This window comes from Emys orbicularis, chromosome 7, assembly GCF_028017835.1.
Source record: "Emys orbicularis isolate rEmyOrb1 chromosome 7, rEmyOrb1.hap1, whole genome shotgun sequence".
In the NCBI taxonomy this organism is placed as follows: Eukaryota; Metazoa; Chordata; order Testudines; family Emydidae; genus Emys; species Emys orbicularis.
The window spans coordinates 100,118,657-100,135,169 of NC_088689.1; the positions used below are offsets into that span (position 1 = coordinate 100,118,657).

At 53.1% G+C, this 16,513-nt stretch overlaps 2 protein-coding genes across 3 annotated transcripts; both read right to left on the minus strand.

The window, feature by feature from the left end:
* Positions 1–689: 689 nt before the first annotated feature.
* LOC135881586 (phospholipase A and acyltransferase 3-like) lies at positions 690–3,819 on the minus strand. The gene is made up of 4 exons (XM_065408243.1): positions 3,699–3,819; positions 2,654–2,821; positions 1,748–2,016; positions 690–788 (listed from the first exon to the last, which is right to left on the minus strand). Exons 1-4 carry the CDS (start codon positions 3,817–3,819, stop codon positions 690–692), a joined length of 657 nt encoding a protein of 218 aa, XP_065264315.1.
* A 5,643-nt stretch (positions 3,820–9,462) lies between these two features.
* On the minus strand, positions 9,463–13,034 carry LOC135881636 (phospholipase A and acyltransferase 3-like). 2 transcript variants are annotated; one of them, XM_065408297.1, is made up of 4 exons: positions 13,020–13,034; positions 11,047–11,149; positions 10,194–10,462; positions 9,463–9,576 (listed from the first exon to the last, which is right to left on the minus strand). In XM_065408297.1, the coding sequence occupies exons 1-4, from the start codon at positions 13,032–13,034 to the stop codon at positions 9,463–9,465; spliced, it is 501 nt and encodes a 166-aa protein (XP_065264369.1). The 2 variants fall into 2 exon arrangements, with proteins under 2 accessions (XP_065264369.1, XP_065264368.1); XM_065408296.1 differs by lacking the exon at positions 13,020–13,034 and having other exon boundaries at positions 11,047–11,170.
* Positions 13,035–16,513: the final 3,479 nt, after the last annotated feature.

The window sequence follows — 16,513 nt, forward strand, 5'->3', positions numbered from 1 at the left end:
GCAGGTGCTGTTTATCCACCCAAAGCTGAGATGAAGCCGTCTCTGGGGTGAGGCATGGGGGTTATTTATAGAGATCCCTCATCCGGCACTGAGATGCAGCTGCTTCTGGAGTGGAACACTACAAGGGTTTAACAGCAATACTACCTGCCAGCTAAGGAAGCCGAGTGAGTTCTGTATCCATTTGAAACTACAGGGAGGAATTTAAGAAGACAGAATGAAATGATCCCTGTGGGAATTTGACCAGGCACCAGAGTTAAAACCCTAGAGCTTCTTTCAAAAAAGTGCCTTGGGATCTTTCATGATTATGATCTTGGTTTTTACACCTCATCAGAAAGGGATCACCTCACTCAGAACATCTCCTCTTGAATCAGTGCAATTTCCCAGGAGATCATCTGTGAAAGCACTGAGCCAGCCCAACCCGGCTTAGCTTGGGAGAGAAGATGGGAACCACAGCACAAAGCAACCAAGCTATGAGCCACATTTCTGTATGTTTTCAGCCCAGACAACAAGACGCAAGGGTCTCAAGATGAGTTTATTGGGATACAACTGGGCATCATCTATGGGGCAGCTTTGTTCGCGAAATCTCATGTAGCTTTCATCTTGCACTGAAAATCTGATGATAAAGGATGAGAGCCAGGTTAATCGCCCCAAGCCAGTGCGGGTACGAACCCCCCTCCCTCCATCTGCCGCTACTCCTTCCGATGCTTGCGTCTCTGAGCCATGGATCTGATCACAGCCGCCGCCACGCCCATCACCCCCACAGTGCCCATGGCTATAGCTTCCGTGACCTGCAGAACAGAACGAAGTGCCGGTCAGACACGGGGGTTCCCATGTGGGGTCAGTTACAGGCTTGGGGCAAGCAAGGTGGAAATAGGGTGACCAGATGACAAGAACAAAATATCGGGACACATGGAAGAAAAAAAAAAAAGCCAGAGTGCCGCCACCGAAGCAACAACAACAAAAAAAGGCCGGGCCAAAATATCGGGACAAATGGGGACAAACAACTAAATATCGGGACAGTCCCGATTTTATCAGGACATCTGGTCACCCTAGGTGGAAAGGAAGGTAGGAGCTGAGACGTCCGGCCAGCCCATGAGACATCAAGCAGCACTTGCTGCAAAAGCCCAATCCAGGGAAGCCACAGGATAGGTCAAGATCTTCCGTCCTAGGGGCATGAATCCTGCTCTCCCCCGCCCGCCCTCACAGCCTCTCGTTACTAACACAGAGCTGCAATACGGAAAGGAAAGGAGGCAGCAGCAGCCAACTGGGGCTGTGAAGAGGCGCCAAGGCAGGGGAACAGAGGTAGCCGCTGAGATGCTCCAGTGTGGAATCGATTCGGGGGGAAGGAACTTGCTGGATTCATTTTGCAGGGGGACCGACGCTGGGTTTGACTGGGTTTGTACAGCGTCTATTGCAATGGGGTCCTGGTCAGTGAGCGGGGTTCCTAAGCGCCACCACAAAACAAATCCCAAATAGTAATTAGCACTGGGGGAGGGTGGGGAATTGATGACAGTAGTAACACGTGGTGCTGCAGCTACTTGAGGAGATCCTGGGGCAGCAGGTGGAACTGCACCCTGCAGTACATCAGCCACGCTGCAAGGCAATGACATTCCTGGGGGGGCTGAGTCTCATTCACCAGCTGCTGTCCCAGGAGGCTCAGCGCGTAGCTTTGGGGGGTGCCAGGTTCGATGCATGGGTCACGGTCACCATGCTGGCATGAGGCCCTGTCCTTCCCCCTCACACCCACCTGGTCGCTCATGGCCACGCGGTAGCGCAGCTCCATGACGAAGTGCTCACAGTTGTGGCTGGTCAGGTTGTAGGGCATCTCACGCCCCACCAGCTCCTCGGCCCACCGGACGATCTTGGAGACCGGCAGCGGGGGGTGCGTCTCGTCGTGCTTGTTGTTCACCCGGTAGCGGTCCTTGCGCACCACGTCCTCCAGCCAGTCCTTCTTCACATAGGCTCTGTCGGACAGGGCCGCAAGGACGCTGGCAACGCCGTCCATGGGGTGCTCACCTTGGGTTGGGGAGAGCGAGATCCATTGATTCGGCACTGAGCTGGGTATGACGCAGGGAGATTCCACGGTGCCTGGGGAAAATTGCATCTCCCCAAAGCTCTCCTTGCATCCCTAGAGGCTGGGGACAGTGGCTGATACGTGGGCATCCCCCACCCAACCACACCTTCCAGTGGCTGCAGGAGCAGAGGCAGCAGGAAGCTTTGCATACAGCCAATCTCTGTGCTGCACCTCCACCTTGTGCCGCCTGCAGTCCCCTTCCCCCCCAGCAGGTGACAGCCAGGGGTAGTGCAACCTCCAGAGGCTGGAGCACTGAGTCCCCCAATGGCAGCAGGCCCTACCGCACTCTTCAGGGCTGTAGCAGTTCCAGCTTCCCCCAGTGCCAGCAGCCAGTACTACACTCTGCTGTATGGTAGTCACTACTGCTGAACGTCCATGCAGCTGGCCTCCAAGGCAGGCAGGCACACAAGGGCTGCAGCTCCCATGGCATGGGATCCCCAAATCCTGCACAGAGCACTGGCTCCTCTGCAGGTAGAAACCCCTAAGAGAGGTTCCCATGCAGTGGCACTCGCATGGCAGGGACCCACCTTCAGTCTCCAGCAGAACACACCTCCCCCTTTAGGGAAGGGGGGCACTTACAAGGAGGAGCCAGGTGGACGACTTTGCCATCACCGACATAGATGGCCCAGTGCTGATAGCATGAGCGGAAGATCTCAATCAGGTCACCGGGTTTGAGTTCCACCTGGGAGAGGAGATATGCGGATCCCATTAGGGAGTCCTGGTGAATCGTGGCCACATAGGAAAGGGCTCTCCAAAGGGGAAAGGCGCATCATCAAGAACACATGAACAAGGAGGGCTGGAATGTGCTGTCAATCTGGATGCCATGGGTTTCCAGTGGGATAAGATGCTGACTTTTCCTCCATTGCTATCAATCTGCAGTTACTCCAGTTTTAGACCAGGTTAAACGAAAGCAAGATCTAGCCCTAACCTCATTGATTTCAGTGGGATTTCGCTACATTGAATTAGAGTGCAGGAGATCAGAAGCTGGCCCTAGCCCTGTTAAATTCACTGGAGTTACTCTGGATTTACACCACACATAAGTGAGATCAGAATCCGGGACTGACTCCATTGCAGTGAGTGGGTAACTCCAGATGGACCCAGGGGGAGCTGAGATCAGAATCCAGCCTGGACCCCCATTGCAGTCAGTAGGTGACTCTGGATCTACCCCAGCGGCACTGAGAGGAGAATCTGACCCTAACTCCATTGACTTAAGCAGAGTCACTCCACGATTCTCTGATATCAATATCTGGCCCATGTCCCTAATTTCCCCACCGCTTCCATTCTCATCCCTGCAGATCTTGTTGTTGTCTTGTAACTTGGGTTTCCTTGATAGGGCCAGATAATATTGGGGGGGGGGGGGTCATGAAGAGCACCATCCCTGCAGACATTGCTAGGTGACATATTAAGGCAGCATCCCATGCTCTTTAATGGGGTGCTGGCAGGTTGGATTTGACCCCATGAAACCTAAGCTCAAGGGAACCATAACCCTGTTTATTTATTTCATCCCAGTGGAGCTAGGTGGGGGGAGGGTTGGCTCTCCCTGGGTGACTTTTTGTGGCTCAGACATTGCAGAAGGCACTAGAGGGCAGAGGACCCAGAAAGTGCCACTGACTTCAGGGCTCACCGTTATCCAGATCATGAGCAAAAGTCATGAGTGTGGCTGGGCGTGTGGCTGCACTTACATGGACGGAGGGGATCTTCACCCTGATGCAGGAGGTGGAATTATTTCGCGTCTCATCATTCATCTTGGTCGCATTGCGGGCTTCCTATTGGCATAGCTAAAACAAAGGCATGTGCCTCATTGATAACAACCCCCAAGACAGCAGAAGCAGGTGGGCCCTGTGGCTAGGGTGCTGGACTGAGGCTCAGGACACCTGGAGCTATTCCTGGCTCTGCTGTGTGGCTTTGAGTGCTTCCTTGTGTCACTTCCCTGCCCCCAATAGACCACGCTGCCTCTCATAGAAAACCCAGGGCCAAAGCAATTTACCCAGCACTACAGCAGGAGAGGGATCAAAGCTCAGGACACCTAGGTCCCACTGGCCCATCCTCCTTCTCAGCTATATACCCCTTCCATCCTTGGATTGTCCACCACTAAGTACCTGTAGGAGGCGCTCACACCTTCTCTGTAGTGGGTTAATGTAACATTGTCTGTTGGGGAGGGGGATGTGGAGGACTTATCATGACATCACAGGGGGTTGTTTGCTCCATCTCTGGTTACCAGGTAACAGCTGCCCACCCTTGTGTGGGATTTCCCCCAGTGGTCTGGTGAGTGAACAGTTTATTCTGCACAGCATTTACAGAGATGCCTTAGACCTGTAGCAGAGAGCTACCTAGCTCTTCTGTAACACTTGGCATTCAGAGCTCTCAAAGCAGGTCTGCCGAATTACCCTCATTTTACAGGTGGGGAAACTGAGGCACATAGCAAGGAAGTGGCTTGCCCAAGGTCACCCAACAGGTTAGTGGCACAGCCAGGAATCCTGGCCACCTGAGTCCCAGGCCACTGCACTATCCACTAGGCCGCACAGCCTCCCTGCTTCCTTAGTCCTCTTCCTGCAGGGCAGTAATCTATACCAGAATGAGGCACCTTTATACTGGTCTAATTGCATGCACACTAGAGGTTCTACCAGTATTGTTAACAATATCACCCCCTAACAGCCACAGTGATGCTGGTACAACATCTGTGAGGCGCGCAGGCCTTAAACTGGGATGTTCAAAGGAGCATCAAGAAGTTACCACCCCAAATCCCACAGGAATTGTTGCCTCATTTGAAAAGTCTTGGAATACTTGCATTCTAATTTGGAAAGCCTTTGAATCCTTATGAGAATCATAGGCTCCCCCTTGCCTGTGTCTCCAATGGCAAAATGGGGATAATCTGTAGTAAAGTTAACCTTATATTAACTGGGTTACCCAGAGTCCTATGGGCTAGAGCCATGCTCCATCCCTCCCTTCCTCCTGTCTGAGTGGGTGGGCGTTTTCCTCCCCATGCTTTTTTGAACGATGTAGTCAACATTGGCTTGCAGCTCTGCGAGCAAACTTATTTTTGTTGTGCTGAGTGGTCCCGTTAAAAAATAATCCTTCCTCTGGCTGTCTTGTGTATTTAGATTGTAAGGTCCTCAGAGCACAGCCTCTCTGTGCGTCTGTGCAGTGCCTGGCCAACAGGGACCCCAATCTTTGTTGGTGTCTGTGCAGTGCCCAGCAGCACAACGGGACCCCAACCTCAGGCGGGGATCTGTGTAGCAGTTGGCACGATGTGGGTCCTGATCTCAGTTCCATGTGTCTGTGCTATGCATTGTGTCTGCTCATTCTGCTCCCCCAGCCTCTGTGGAAAGGGACTGTTGGCCCCTTACTAAAACTTAGTGGCGGGTTTTGGCTTGCAAGCTCCCAGTACCAAAAGAAAGGGGAAGGGTCGATGGGAAATCAGGAACCCTGAGACTGACAGTCCCCAGGGGCAATGGGGAGAGGCCAATGCTCCAGGTCAGCCTGATTGACAGGCAGGCAGTCCAATGAGGGAGTCAGGAGGTCAGGGGTCCTGTCCTCCCAGTGAGCTGGAGCTGCCTGGCTAGAGGGGTGAGCTAAGGAGAGAGCAGGGTGGAGCAGAGCCGGGGAGCAGAGCCACGCAGGTGTAGTGGCAGCAGTGCTGGGGCTGGAGCCAGGTGTGGTGAGCAGCTAAGGAGAGCGAGGGGGACTCTGGGCAGCGGGCCCAGTGCAGGGAGATGCCCCCAGCCAGGAGGTCTTGCAGGCCGGACTAGGAGGGGGGATTCACAGGGGAAGAAGGGTTCTGCCACCTAGTGCCAGAGGCCGTGTGACCATTGCCAGAGCAAGTGTCTGACCTGCTGCACCCCTGCAGCACAGCCAGCGCCTGGGCAGGGGCCTGGGACAGGCTGAGAACAGCCCTTACGTTCCAGAGATGGCTGGTTGTGGTGTCCCCGTGCCACAGGGCTGGGGGATGAGTTTTCCTTTCACCTTTCCCATTTTTCCCTTGCTTTTTACATTGGTTGCTGTTTACTAAATTGTATTAGCTTTGAACTGTATGTAATGATCAGTGGGTCAGGGAAGAGTCCAGTGCAGAGAGAGCACCCCGTAGTGGGGACACCCTAGACCCTGCTTTAAGTGACCACAACAAGGTTGGGGGTCGAGCCCCCAGGAATTCTGGGCCCAGCCTTGCCGGGGTTACAAGGACACTGCCACACAGGGAGCCCTCGAGGTCAGGCAGGCCTCTGGGGGAGCGGGAGCGAGGTCTCAGATCCTTTCGCTAGCCCATTTCACCGGGGGAGTGTATAAGCCAGGAAAGTTGCCCACAATAGCGGGACCAATCCCCCACTTGCATCTACATTGAGTGTCTGTGCCATGCTGTGATAATTTCGGGAATCTGTCTGTACGGCTGAGGGATCCTGGGATCTCTCTGCACGTAGCTTTCCCAAATGGCAAACTCCATGGGGAAGGTACAGCCCCTTTGCCTTCCTTGCTGGCCTTTCACCTCCAGGATGGACCAAAATTCCAAGGGGGGTGGGGCTGGGGAAGACCTAACAATGGAGGGTCATTAAAACTGGACCCTCCGCTTTCAGAAAGGAAGCGCTCTAAACAATGAACTGGTTGTCAGGGGAGAGGTCACTTGGCAAGGGAGTCCCCGTTGAGGCTTCCCAGAAGTCACCTGACCAGAGACTGGAAGATTATAAAGAGCAGGAGCTGCACTGTTTGCTCTTTACCCATTGATTTTTCACAGGTTTAAGGGGAGGGAAGCTCTGCAGAGCCGGCTGAGGCAGGGGAACCATGCCTACCTGAGCGCAGGTGGCCCCCGCCCTCCCCAGGGACGGGACATGCGTGGCGGGGTTATTATTTTTGTGTGGATCTGTGTCTCTCTCGTGTGCATAAGGAAGGAGCAACAGTGTCGCAGAACTGTGTGCAGAGTGCAACAAAGAGTCCTGTGGCACCTTATAGACTAACAGATGTATTGGAGCATAAGCTTTCGTGGGTGAATACCCACTATGTCAGACGCATGTCATGGAAATTTCCAGAGGCAGGTATAAATATGCAGGCAAGAATCAGTCTGGAGATAACGAGGTTAGTTCAATCAGGGAGGGTGAAGCCCTCTTCTAGTAGTTGAGGGCCTCACCCTCAACTGTGTGCAGAGTGTCTGTGTTATGTGCTACACCTACCATGTGCCCCTGAGGGAGTTCGTGGGGAGCTGGAAGGCGCACACCTTCGGTGGGAGTCTGGGAGAGGTGTGATTAAGTAATTGGGGTGTCTTGGGGTCAGCACTGGAGGCGGGGGCCTAAGGCAGGTGAGCTGAGGGGCTCTGTTTCTGTGAAGGGGTGTCGGACTGAGGGTTGGGGCCCAGGCAATGTGCCACAGAGGCCAAGGGAGGAAACACAGCAGCAGCCTGCTGAGACCCAGGGAAGATTAAAATACCCAGGGATCCAGAGGCTGGGATTCCCCCCAGGGCAGCCTGGCGAGTGGCCAGGGAGGGGAACGCCACTGGATCTGTGACAGGGGCACCAGCTCCAAACCTGCCTCATCAAGGGGCTTGGCTGGCTTGGGGGGGCAGGGAATGGAGGACAGGCCCTTTCCCCTCTAGGGTGCACCAGCTCCAGTCCAGCGTGAGGCTGGGAGACTGGCTGCCTGCCTCACCAGGGTCTGGAATGTAGTTTCCTTCTGTATCTGATGACTCGGCCAATTGACATTTGCTGCTCAGATTCTAAAAACCCACATGGTTTCAGGGAAGAATCAGCGAAGGGAACTGAAAGTGAGATACTAACCTTACATGATGCGGGTTCCAGTTTCAGAGTGGCTCAGGCTGTGAGTGGGTCAAATGCTAGTGGGTGCTGGGTCCAATCTGGCCCCAGGGTGGGGAACTGGCTAGCTCAGGGGGGTAGAGAATGGGATCTGGGCCCTTTCTTCTCTAGGGGGTGCCAGCTCCAATCCAGCCTGAAGTTGGGTGGACCGGTTGGCTCAGGGATTTGGGGAATGGGATACAGGATCTTTCCTTTCTCAGGGGTGGCAGCTCCAATCCAGTCCGAGGGTGCGGGGACTGGCTGGCTCAGTGGGTTGGGAAATGGGCTATGGGGTATTCCTTTGCTAAGGCAGTGGGTCTGAGCCATGCCCAGCTAGTTAATGGTACTTCTTGGATGCTGAGGGATAGTTCAGTTGGGGGGAGGGATAGCTCAGTGGTTTGAGCATTGGCCTGCTAAACCCAGGGTTGTGAGTTCAATCCTTCAGGGGGCCATTTAGGGAACTGAAGCAAAAATCTGTCTGGGGATTGGTCCTGCTTTGAGCAGGGGGTTAGACTAGATGACCTCCTGAGATCCCTTCCAACCCTGATATTCTAGGAAATAATTTGCTTGATTGGTGCCCCTGCTGGGGTCTCCCTTTCAGTAAAGACAGAGCTCAGGAGCATGTGCAGGAATGGCCCTGGCTGAGCAATCAGGGAACTAACTGGAGTTTGCAGTAATTATGCTGATGGGAGTTCTAGCATTGCCAGCCCCAAATCATCCCATTCAAAACCATGGAGTCAGCTCTCCACACCCAAGATCAGGAGATGTGTGAATTCTTTTTAACAAGTACAACTATTGGGGTTCTTTGTGTTTGCCATCTGGTGTCATGGTGTTCATGGATCAAGCCCTTCTCTGCACAAAGGAGGGCTAGAAACCTTTTGAAAGCTGAGATTGCCTCATACTCTCATGACTCCAGGAGCTGGGGCTTGAAGAAAAGCAACAAATATCACAAGACAATATTATTGATCTGGGGCTTCTTGGGAGTGTTTGTTAAACACGCCTGTGTCTAACGCCTTCAGAGAGCGGTCGTGCCCAAGTGTCAGGCATGTGAGCAATGCTTTTATTTCTTTAACAACATGTGGTTCAGCATGACCCAGGCAATCTGTTAATGCTGATGCAAGCTTGTAGATCTGCCCACAGAATCTCTCTGGCTAGATTTATACACACACTCACCAAGAATGTCCCAGATGTCCAAAACCACTAGTTGCTTTAACATTCATGTTGCTAAATTGGAGAGGGTGCAGAGAAGAGCCACAAAAATTATTTGAGGGCTGGAAAAAATGCCTACCAGTGAGAGCTTTAAAGAGTTCAATCGTTTAGCTTCAGTTGAGAGGTGACTTGATTACTTTGTATAAGTATCTTCATGGGGAGAAAATCTCAGCTCTTTAACCTAGCAGAGAAAGGCAGGACAAGACCTAATGGCTGGAAGTTAAAGCCAGACACATTCCAATTAGAAATAAGGCACCAATGTTTCACAGTGCAAGTGATTAACCATTAGAACAAACTCCCAAGGGCAGTGATCCCAAAGGAGAAAGCAGGTGAGAAGCTAAGCCAGCTCCAGTAGAGATCAGCTCCCATGGATCTTGCTCGGGTCTTTGGCCCAGGCCAACATTTGCATTATTCATCCTCCTGCTTGTTGTCAGAGAGCAATGCGCCAATGAATGTAGCAACTGCCACAAGGGCTCCTACGCCCACGATTCCCACTGCCCCTGCAACCATGGCATCTCGGACCTGCAAAGCACAGAAGAGACCTGGTCAGGAGGCCCTGGATAGCCCAGGGGGGTTTAAACGCAGCAGTAAATGGCACAAGAACCGTGCTGAGTTAAAGTCCATTTTAGAGCATCCGGCCTCCACAGTTCACTGGAGGTAGCGTAACTGTGGTTCAGGAGTTGTACTGAGTCTCTGGTCCCCTTTGTTCTATTCCGGGCTCTACTCCTGGCCCTGGGCAAGTCCCTTCCCTGCTCTGGGCCTCCCTTCCCATCCTTTGTCTAGCTGGATTGTAAACTCATCAGGGCAGGGACTGTCTCTCGCTGTGTGTCTGTGCAAAGCCCAGCACAACAGGACCCCTATCTCGGATGGGGTCTGTGTGTAACACCGACAGACCCCCGGTCGGTGGGATTGAACCTGGGACCTCTGGATCTTAGTGCATGAGCCTCTACTGCATGAACTAAAATCCAACTGGCCCTTAGCTAAGGCTGTAGAGCAGACTCATTAATCTCTAAGTGGGCTCAGTACCACTAGATTGGACAGAGGTGTGTGGGTTACATGTGCACACATAGCAGGGCCTCATATGGCATGTGTGTGTACACACATACACACACATACAGCAGGGCCCACTCCGCCCCCACCTGGTCACTCCTAGCCACACCGTAGCGCAGCTTGGTGACGAAGTTCTCGCAATTCTCACTGGTGACACTGTATGGCATCGTCTTCCCCACCAGAGACTCTGCTTCCTGGATAATCTGGTCCACACTCCGACGGGGCAGCTTCCCATCGTGCTTGTTGTTGACCCGGTAGTCATCGCCTTTCACCACTGCCCAGAGGGGTTCCTTTCTCACCATGGCTTTATCAGCCACCATGGACATCAGGCTGGAGAATCCAGTTTTGGTGAACTCACCTGGGGATCTGGGACAGACACATGGACCGTGTGCTAACAGATCTGGATTGACTTTGGGATTTCCATCCCTCCCTGGAGTCTCCATCACTTGGGATGTGTCTTAGACCAAGCCAAGCAGGGCACATGTCCCAGCTACAGGGCTGGCTGCACCTTTGTCCCCAGTGCACCCTTTCAGGTGTCAGGCCTTGTGCCTTTATCTCTCTGGGAGTGGAATCATATGATTCTCCTACTCTTAAGCAGAGCCCTGGGCTATGGCATCCTGTTGATCAGCCCTGCCTACTCTGCAGGTCCAACTGGGATTGGCACCTGCAGTTCTTCCCTTTGGGAGCCTGTGACCTGTGGTGTGTGCAGTGACCAGACACTGCCTTACACCAAAGTAGTGTTTAGTCTTAACAGTGGGAATGAAGTGTAACATACAAGAAAGGATATTAAAGCAATAAACCATCTATTTGAGCTCAAGCCCTGAAGGCTTAATGATCTTAGACCCAGAGGTCCCAGGCTCGATCCCCAATACCGACAATCTGGCCCCAGGCATAGCCTTACATCAGCACACACACATTGGCAGAGCCAGGCAGGGTGCTTACTGGGGGGAGCTAAGTGGATGACATATCCGTAGCCCACGTAGAGGGCCCAGTGCCGGTATCCGAAGCGGGAAATCTCAATCAGGTCCCCAGGCTTCGGTTCCACCTGTTGGAGCAAAATCAGCATGACTAATGAGGGGGGAGGAGCAAGCAAACCTACCTACCTACCTACCCCTCCGCCACAGAATCCCTCACCGCAGAGACTTTGAGAACATAGCAGGGTGGCCGATCCAACTGCTGGAGGGGATTGACCTGGCAAACACCAGAGCCCAAAGCACCAGCTTCTGCCCCTGGAGCTAAGGAACCCAGCTGGTCCAGTTTGCAGCTGTAGCAGACTCTGGCTCAGATGCAGGGAAGGTGTGTAATGTACAATGAAGATGGTGCAATTAACCAGAGAGAGGGGTTAGCCACTAAAATGGGCAGAAGGGCGACTGGTTCAGAGGCCAGGGGTCTAAGAGAAGCTGGAGAAAGGATTTGGCTGAGGCTTGTGGGTTATGAGGGGCACTTCTCCCTGCCACTAGGAGGCACCTGGGGCAGGGTCTCCAGATGGGCTATTTGTTCATGCATCACTAAGGTCTATGGCATACTGGGTGCGGAATCTCAGGGCAGACCTGAGATTGCGCCCTCTTCTGGCTGTGCAGGGGTTGGGAATTTGGTTGGGATTTTCCTTTGCCGCTGGGAATAACAGCCAGGGGAAATTTTCTATCAAAATGTTTTTTTCAAAAGGAACATTGCGGTTTTGACATGACATAAAAATGTTCATGGAAAGGATCCGTTTTCATTTTTAAAAATCATATTTCCTACAAAAGACCAAAAAGTGATTTTATTTCAGTGAAAAAGTGAAACTGTTTTGGTTTCATCAGTTTTGGCTAAAAAAAAAAAATCTCTGTTTTGGCCAAAAATATGCAGTTTTCAGCAGTTTTCAACCAAAAATATTCAACTTTTGGTAGTTTTTGACTTAAAATATGTGATTTAAATATTCAGATTTTAGCAGTTTGGGGCCAAAAAATCAGCTAAATATGAGTCAACGGTGTAACGCTGTTGCAAAAAAAGCAAACATTATTCTGGGATGTATTAGCAGGAGTACTGTAAGCAAGACACGAGAAGTAATTCTTCCGCTCTACTCTGCGCTGATTAGGCCTCAACTGGAGTATTGTGTCCAGTTCTGGGCACCGCATTTCAGGAAAGATGTGGATAAATTGGAGAAAGTCCAGAGAAGAGTGACAAAAATGATTAAAGGTCTAGAAAACATGACCTATGAGGGAAGATTGAAAAAATTGGGTTTGTTTAGTCTGGAGAAGAGAAGACTGAGAGGGGACATGATAATTTTCAAGTACATAAAAGGTTGTTACAAGGAGAAGGGAGAAAATTTGTTCTTCTTAACCTCTGAGGATAGAACATCAAGCAATGGGCGTAAATTGCAGCAAGGGCGGTTTAGGTTGGACATTAGGAAAAACTTCCTAATTGTCAGAGTGGTTAAGCACTGGAATAAATTGCCTAGGGAGCTTGTGAAAACTCCATCATTGGGGATTTTTAAGAGCAGGTTGGACAAACACCTGTCAGGGATGGTCTAGATAAGACTTAGTCCTGCCTTGAATGCAGGGGACTGGACTGGATGACCTCTTGAGGTCCCTTCCAGTCCTATGATTCTATGCAACATTTTTCCATCTGCAACTTGCAATTTGTCAAAGTCGAAATGTTCCTTCTTAACAGTGCAAGTAATTAAGTATTGGAACAACTTACCTAGGGTCATGGTGGATTCTCCATGACTGACAATTCTGAACTAAAGATTGGATGTTTTTTGTAAAACCTCTGCTCTAGGGGGAGTTTGCTGGCCTTTGTTAGACAGGAGGTCAGACTAGATTATCACAATGGTCCCTTCTGGCCTTGGAATCTATGGTTCTATGAATCTATGAATAAAGGACAAGCCCAATACAAGTTAAACTGATATACAAGCGGTTTCAGTAAGTACTTACCCCTTTAAGTGGCATTTTCGTTGAGCTTCAGAAGCAGAATGGCTTATTTTCTCAGAGTTTCTATGTTTTAAAGAAATTAAGATTTCAGTTTCCCCTTGACTAATTAAAATGTGTCACCTATGTAAATCCTCAGAAATTGATAAAAAAAACTTAGGTGTTTGTATCGCATCTAAGTAGCATGAATGGACACTGGATTGTTGTGGTTCCTGGGGAACCTGTTTAGCTCATTGCTGGAAAAGAAAAGCTAAAATTAGACCAGAGGTGAGGCAGATTCATTGCCGTAAGCATCATCAAGGAAGGAGAGTGTGGCACTCTGTACTTCAAAGACACACCCTGGAATCCCCATACTCACCCCTGTCATATAATTGATATGTTTTGCACAAAGTATGCCTTGTGAGGTATCACGTTAAAGGTCTTGATCTGTTGAACATTAATATCCTGTTGGATTGTATGTGTTATCATTGTATGTGAAGTTATGAAGTTTTGCTATGTGTGTGTTACTGAAAAGTGTTGTGAGGTTGGGAACACCCACAACCAGCCTTTCAGGTACAACAATGGAGTAGCCAGACGTGCTGATGCCCATTAAAGAGAATCCACAGTCCCAGGAGCTGTATACAATGGAGACTTCTCAGAAAAATCATGTAGGGGATAGAGAATGCTTGACCAATGGGGGCGGACATCCATGTCACAACCATAGATCTTTCCAGCAAGCTGGAAGAAACTATAAAGAGGGGAAGAGACATCATGGCTTGGCCTCACTCACCCCCCAACTCACCACCTGGAAGAAAGGTCTGGAGGACAAAGACTTTGAACTGGGGAGGGTGGTCCCAGGCTGGCGGAGAGTTCCAGCCTGTGTATTGAAGATCTGTAATATGTTGTACCATCTATCGGGGTGAGAAACTGCTTGATTCAAATCCTGTTTAGTTTATAGAACTTAGATTGTGAATTTATTTTATTTCTTAGGTAACCAACTTTGATCTCTATGCTTGCTACTTATGAGCACTTAAAATCAATCTTTCTGTAGTTAACAAATATGTTTTCTATTTTACCTAAAACTGTGTTTTGGTTGAAGTGCTTGGGAAATCTCAGCTCAGTTTACAAAAGCTAGTGTGCATAGGCGTGCACATGGGGTGTGCTGGGTGTGCCCGGGCACACCCTAATGCCCATGGGCCGGATCTGGATCTGGCCCCTCAGGGCTTTGGATCCGGCCCGCGGGATTTGCCCCCCGTGGTGCCGCAGGCCCTGCGCTGCTTTCAGAAGCAGCCATGAGGGCACCATGTCTCTGGGGCCGGGGGGTTGCTCCAGGCACCGCCTCCCGAAGCTCCCATTGGCCGGGAACGGGGAACCGTGGCCAATGGGAGCTTCAGGGGAGGTACCTGGAGGCGTGGCAAGGGCAGCGTTCAGAGCCCTGTGCCGCCCCTCCCCTCCCCCGGGGCTGCGCGGGGATGTGGTGAGCGGTGCGGCATGGGGCCCTGGCAGGCAGGGAGTGCGACGCTGCTGGTAAGCGGCGCCGAGCCGGAGCCCGAACCCCTCCTGCACCCCCCCTCCCTGCCTGCACCCTGTTGAGCCGGGCTCCCCTTCCCCAGGGCTGGGCTGGCTGCTTTAACAGCCCCATGTGCTCCCTGGCAGCCTCCCACCCGGCAGCACCAACACAGCCGCTTAAGGTGGCCCGCAGGGGTGCTGCCACAGCCCCCCCCCCAAGGCAGCTGCCCCCCTCCAGCACCCAGGGCCCCAAACCCGCCTGCGGCTCCCCGCGCTGGCCAGGGGCCCGGGCACCACCCGGGGGGGTCAGGCCGCCTATGAGCCCAGCCCACCTTAAGTGGAGCCCGAGAGCCAGCAGGCCTGGGGCAGGGGGCGAGCCCGGCCCACAGGCCCCCCCGCAGCCCAGCTGCGAGCTCAGCTCCCCGGCGCTGTTCGGGGGCTCCGGCCCGGCACCCTCGGCCTTGAGTCCAGCCCTGGGAGCAGCCTGGCCCCTCTGCGATCCACCCCGGCTGCCTCTGCCCAGCCTGGCCCCAAGCGCCCAGCCCGGCCCCCGAGCCTGCCTGCCGGGACAAGGGAGCCCAGATCCCCAGCCCCGGGCCTGCCTGCAAACAGCCTACCCTCCTGTACCCCAACTCCCTGTCCTGAGCCCCCTGCCTGCACCTCTCACCCCAACTCCCTGCCCTGAGCCCCCTTCCTGCCCCCCAACTCCCTGCCCTGAGCCCCCTGCCTGCACCTTGCACCCCAACCCCCTGCCCCCCAACTCCCTGCCCTGAGCCCCCTGCCTGCACCCTGTACCCCTCCTGCACCCCAACTCCCTGTCCTGAGCCCCCTGCCTGCACCCTGCACCCCAATCCCCTGCCCTGAGCCCCCTCCTGCACTCCGCACCCCTCCTGCACCCCAACCCCCTTCCCTGAGCCCCCTCATACACCCCACACCCCTCCTCTGTCCCAATCCCTTGCCCTGAGCCCCTACCTGCACACTGCACCCCTCCTGAACCCCAGCCCCCTGCCCTGAGCCCTCTGCCGCACCCCGCACCCCTCCTGCCCCCCAACCCCCTGCCCTGAGACCCCTGCCTGCACCCTGTACCCCTCCTGCACCCCAACTCCCTGTCCTGAGCCCCCTCCCGCACCTCTCCTGCACCCAACTCCCTGTCCTAAGCCCCCTGCCACACCCTGCACCCCAATCCCCTGCCCTGAGCCCCCTCCTGCACTCTGCACCCCTCCTGCACCCCAACCCCCTTCCCTGAGCCCCCTCATACATCCCACTCCCCTCCTGTCCCAATCCCTTGCCCTGAGCCCCTTCCTGCACACTGAACCCCTCCTGAACCCCAGCCCCCTGCCCTGAGCCCCCTGCCACACCCCGCACCCCTCCTGCACCCCAACCCCCTTCCCTGAGCCCCCTCATATACCCCACACCCCTCCTCTGCCCCAATCTCTTTCCCTGAGCCCCTTCCTGCACACAGCATCCCCTCCCACACCCCACACTCCCTCCCACACCCCAACCTTTATGATGTTCGCCTTTAAAAAAAAAAATTTTCCTGGGTGCACACCCTAATGAAATGTGCTGCGCACGCCTATGCTAGTGTGTGTCCTCTCCATATGGGGGAGGGGGTGGACGGGGGGTGGACTGGGTAATGAACTTACACTGGTCAGGCTTCTGACCAGGGCAGGACAGTACAGTTCTGGGGTACAAGGCTGGGGAGCTGGTGGGAATTGGCTGCAACCTCCCTGTTGATGGTACATGACTGGCTGGGAGAAGCATTCATGTAACTCTGTTGGGTGTGTCCCTGTCTGTGGATGGCTGTATAGGTGCAGTACCAGCCAGAGATTTGTAACTTGATACAGCATCACAGTATGTGAGGATACCCCAGGTTGGAGGGACAGAGGGCTCTGCTAGCAGTCCCACAGGCCAGGCGGCACCCCAGGAACCCCATCACAGAGAGGAAATGTTTAGGGTGTTGCAAGGGGAAATAGCCAGAAATAATATAAATGGATTTTAAAACAGAAATGTTA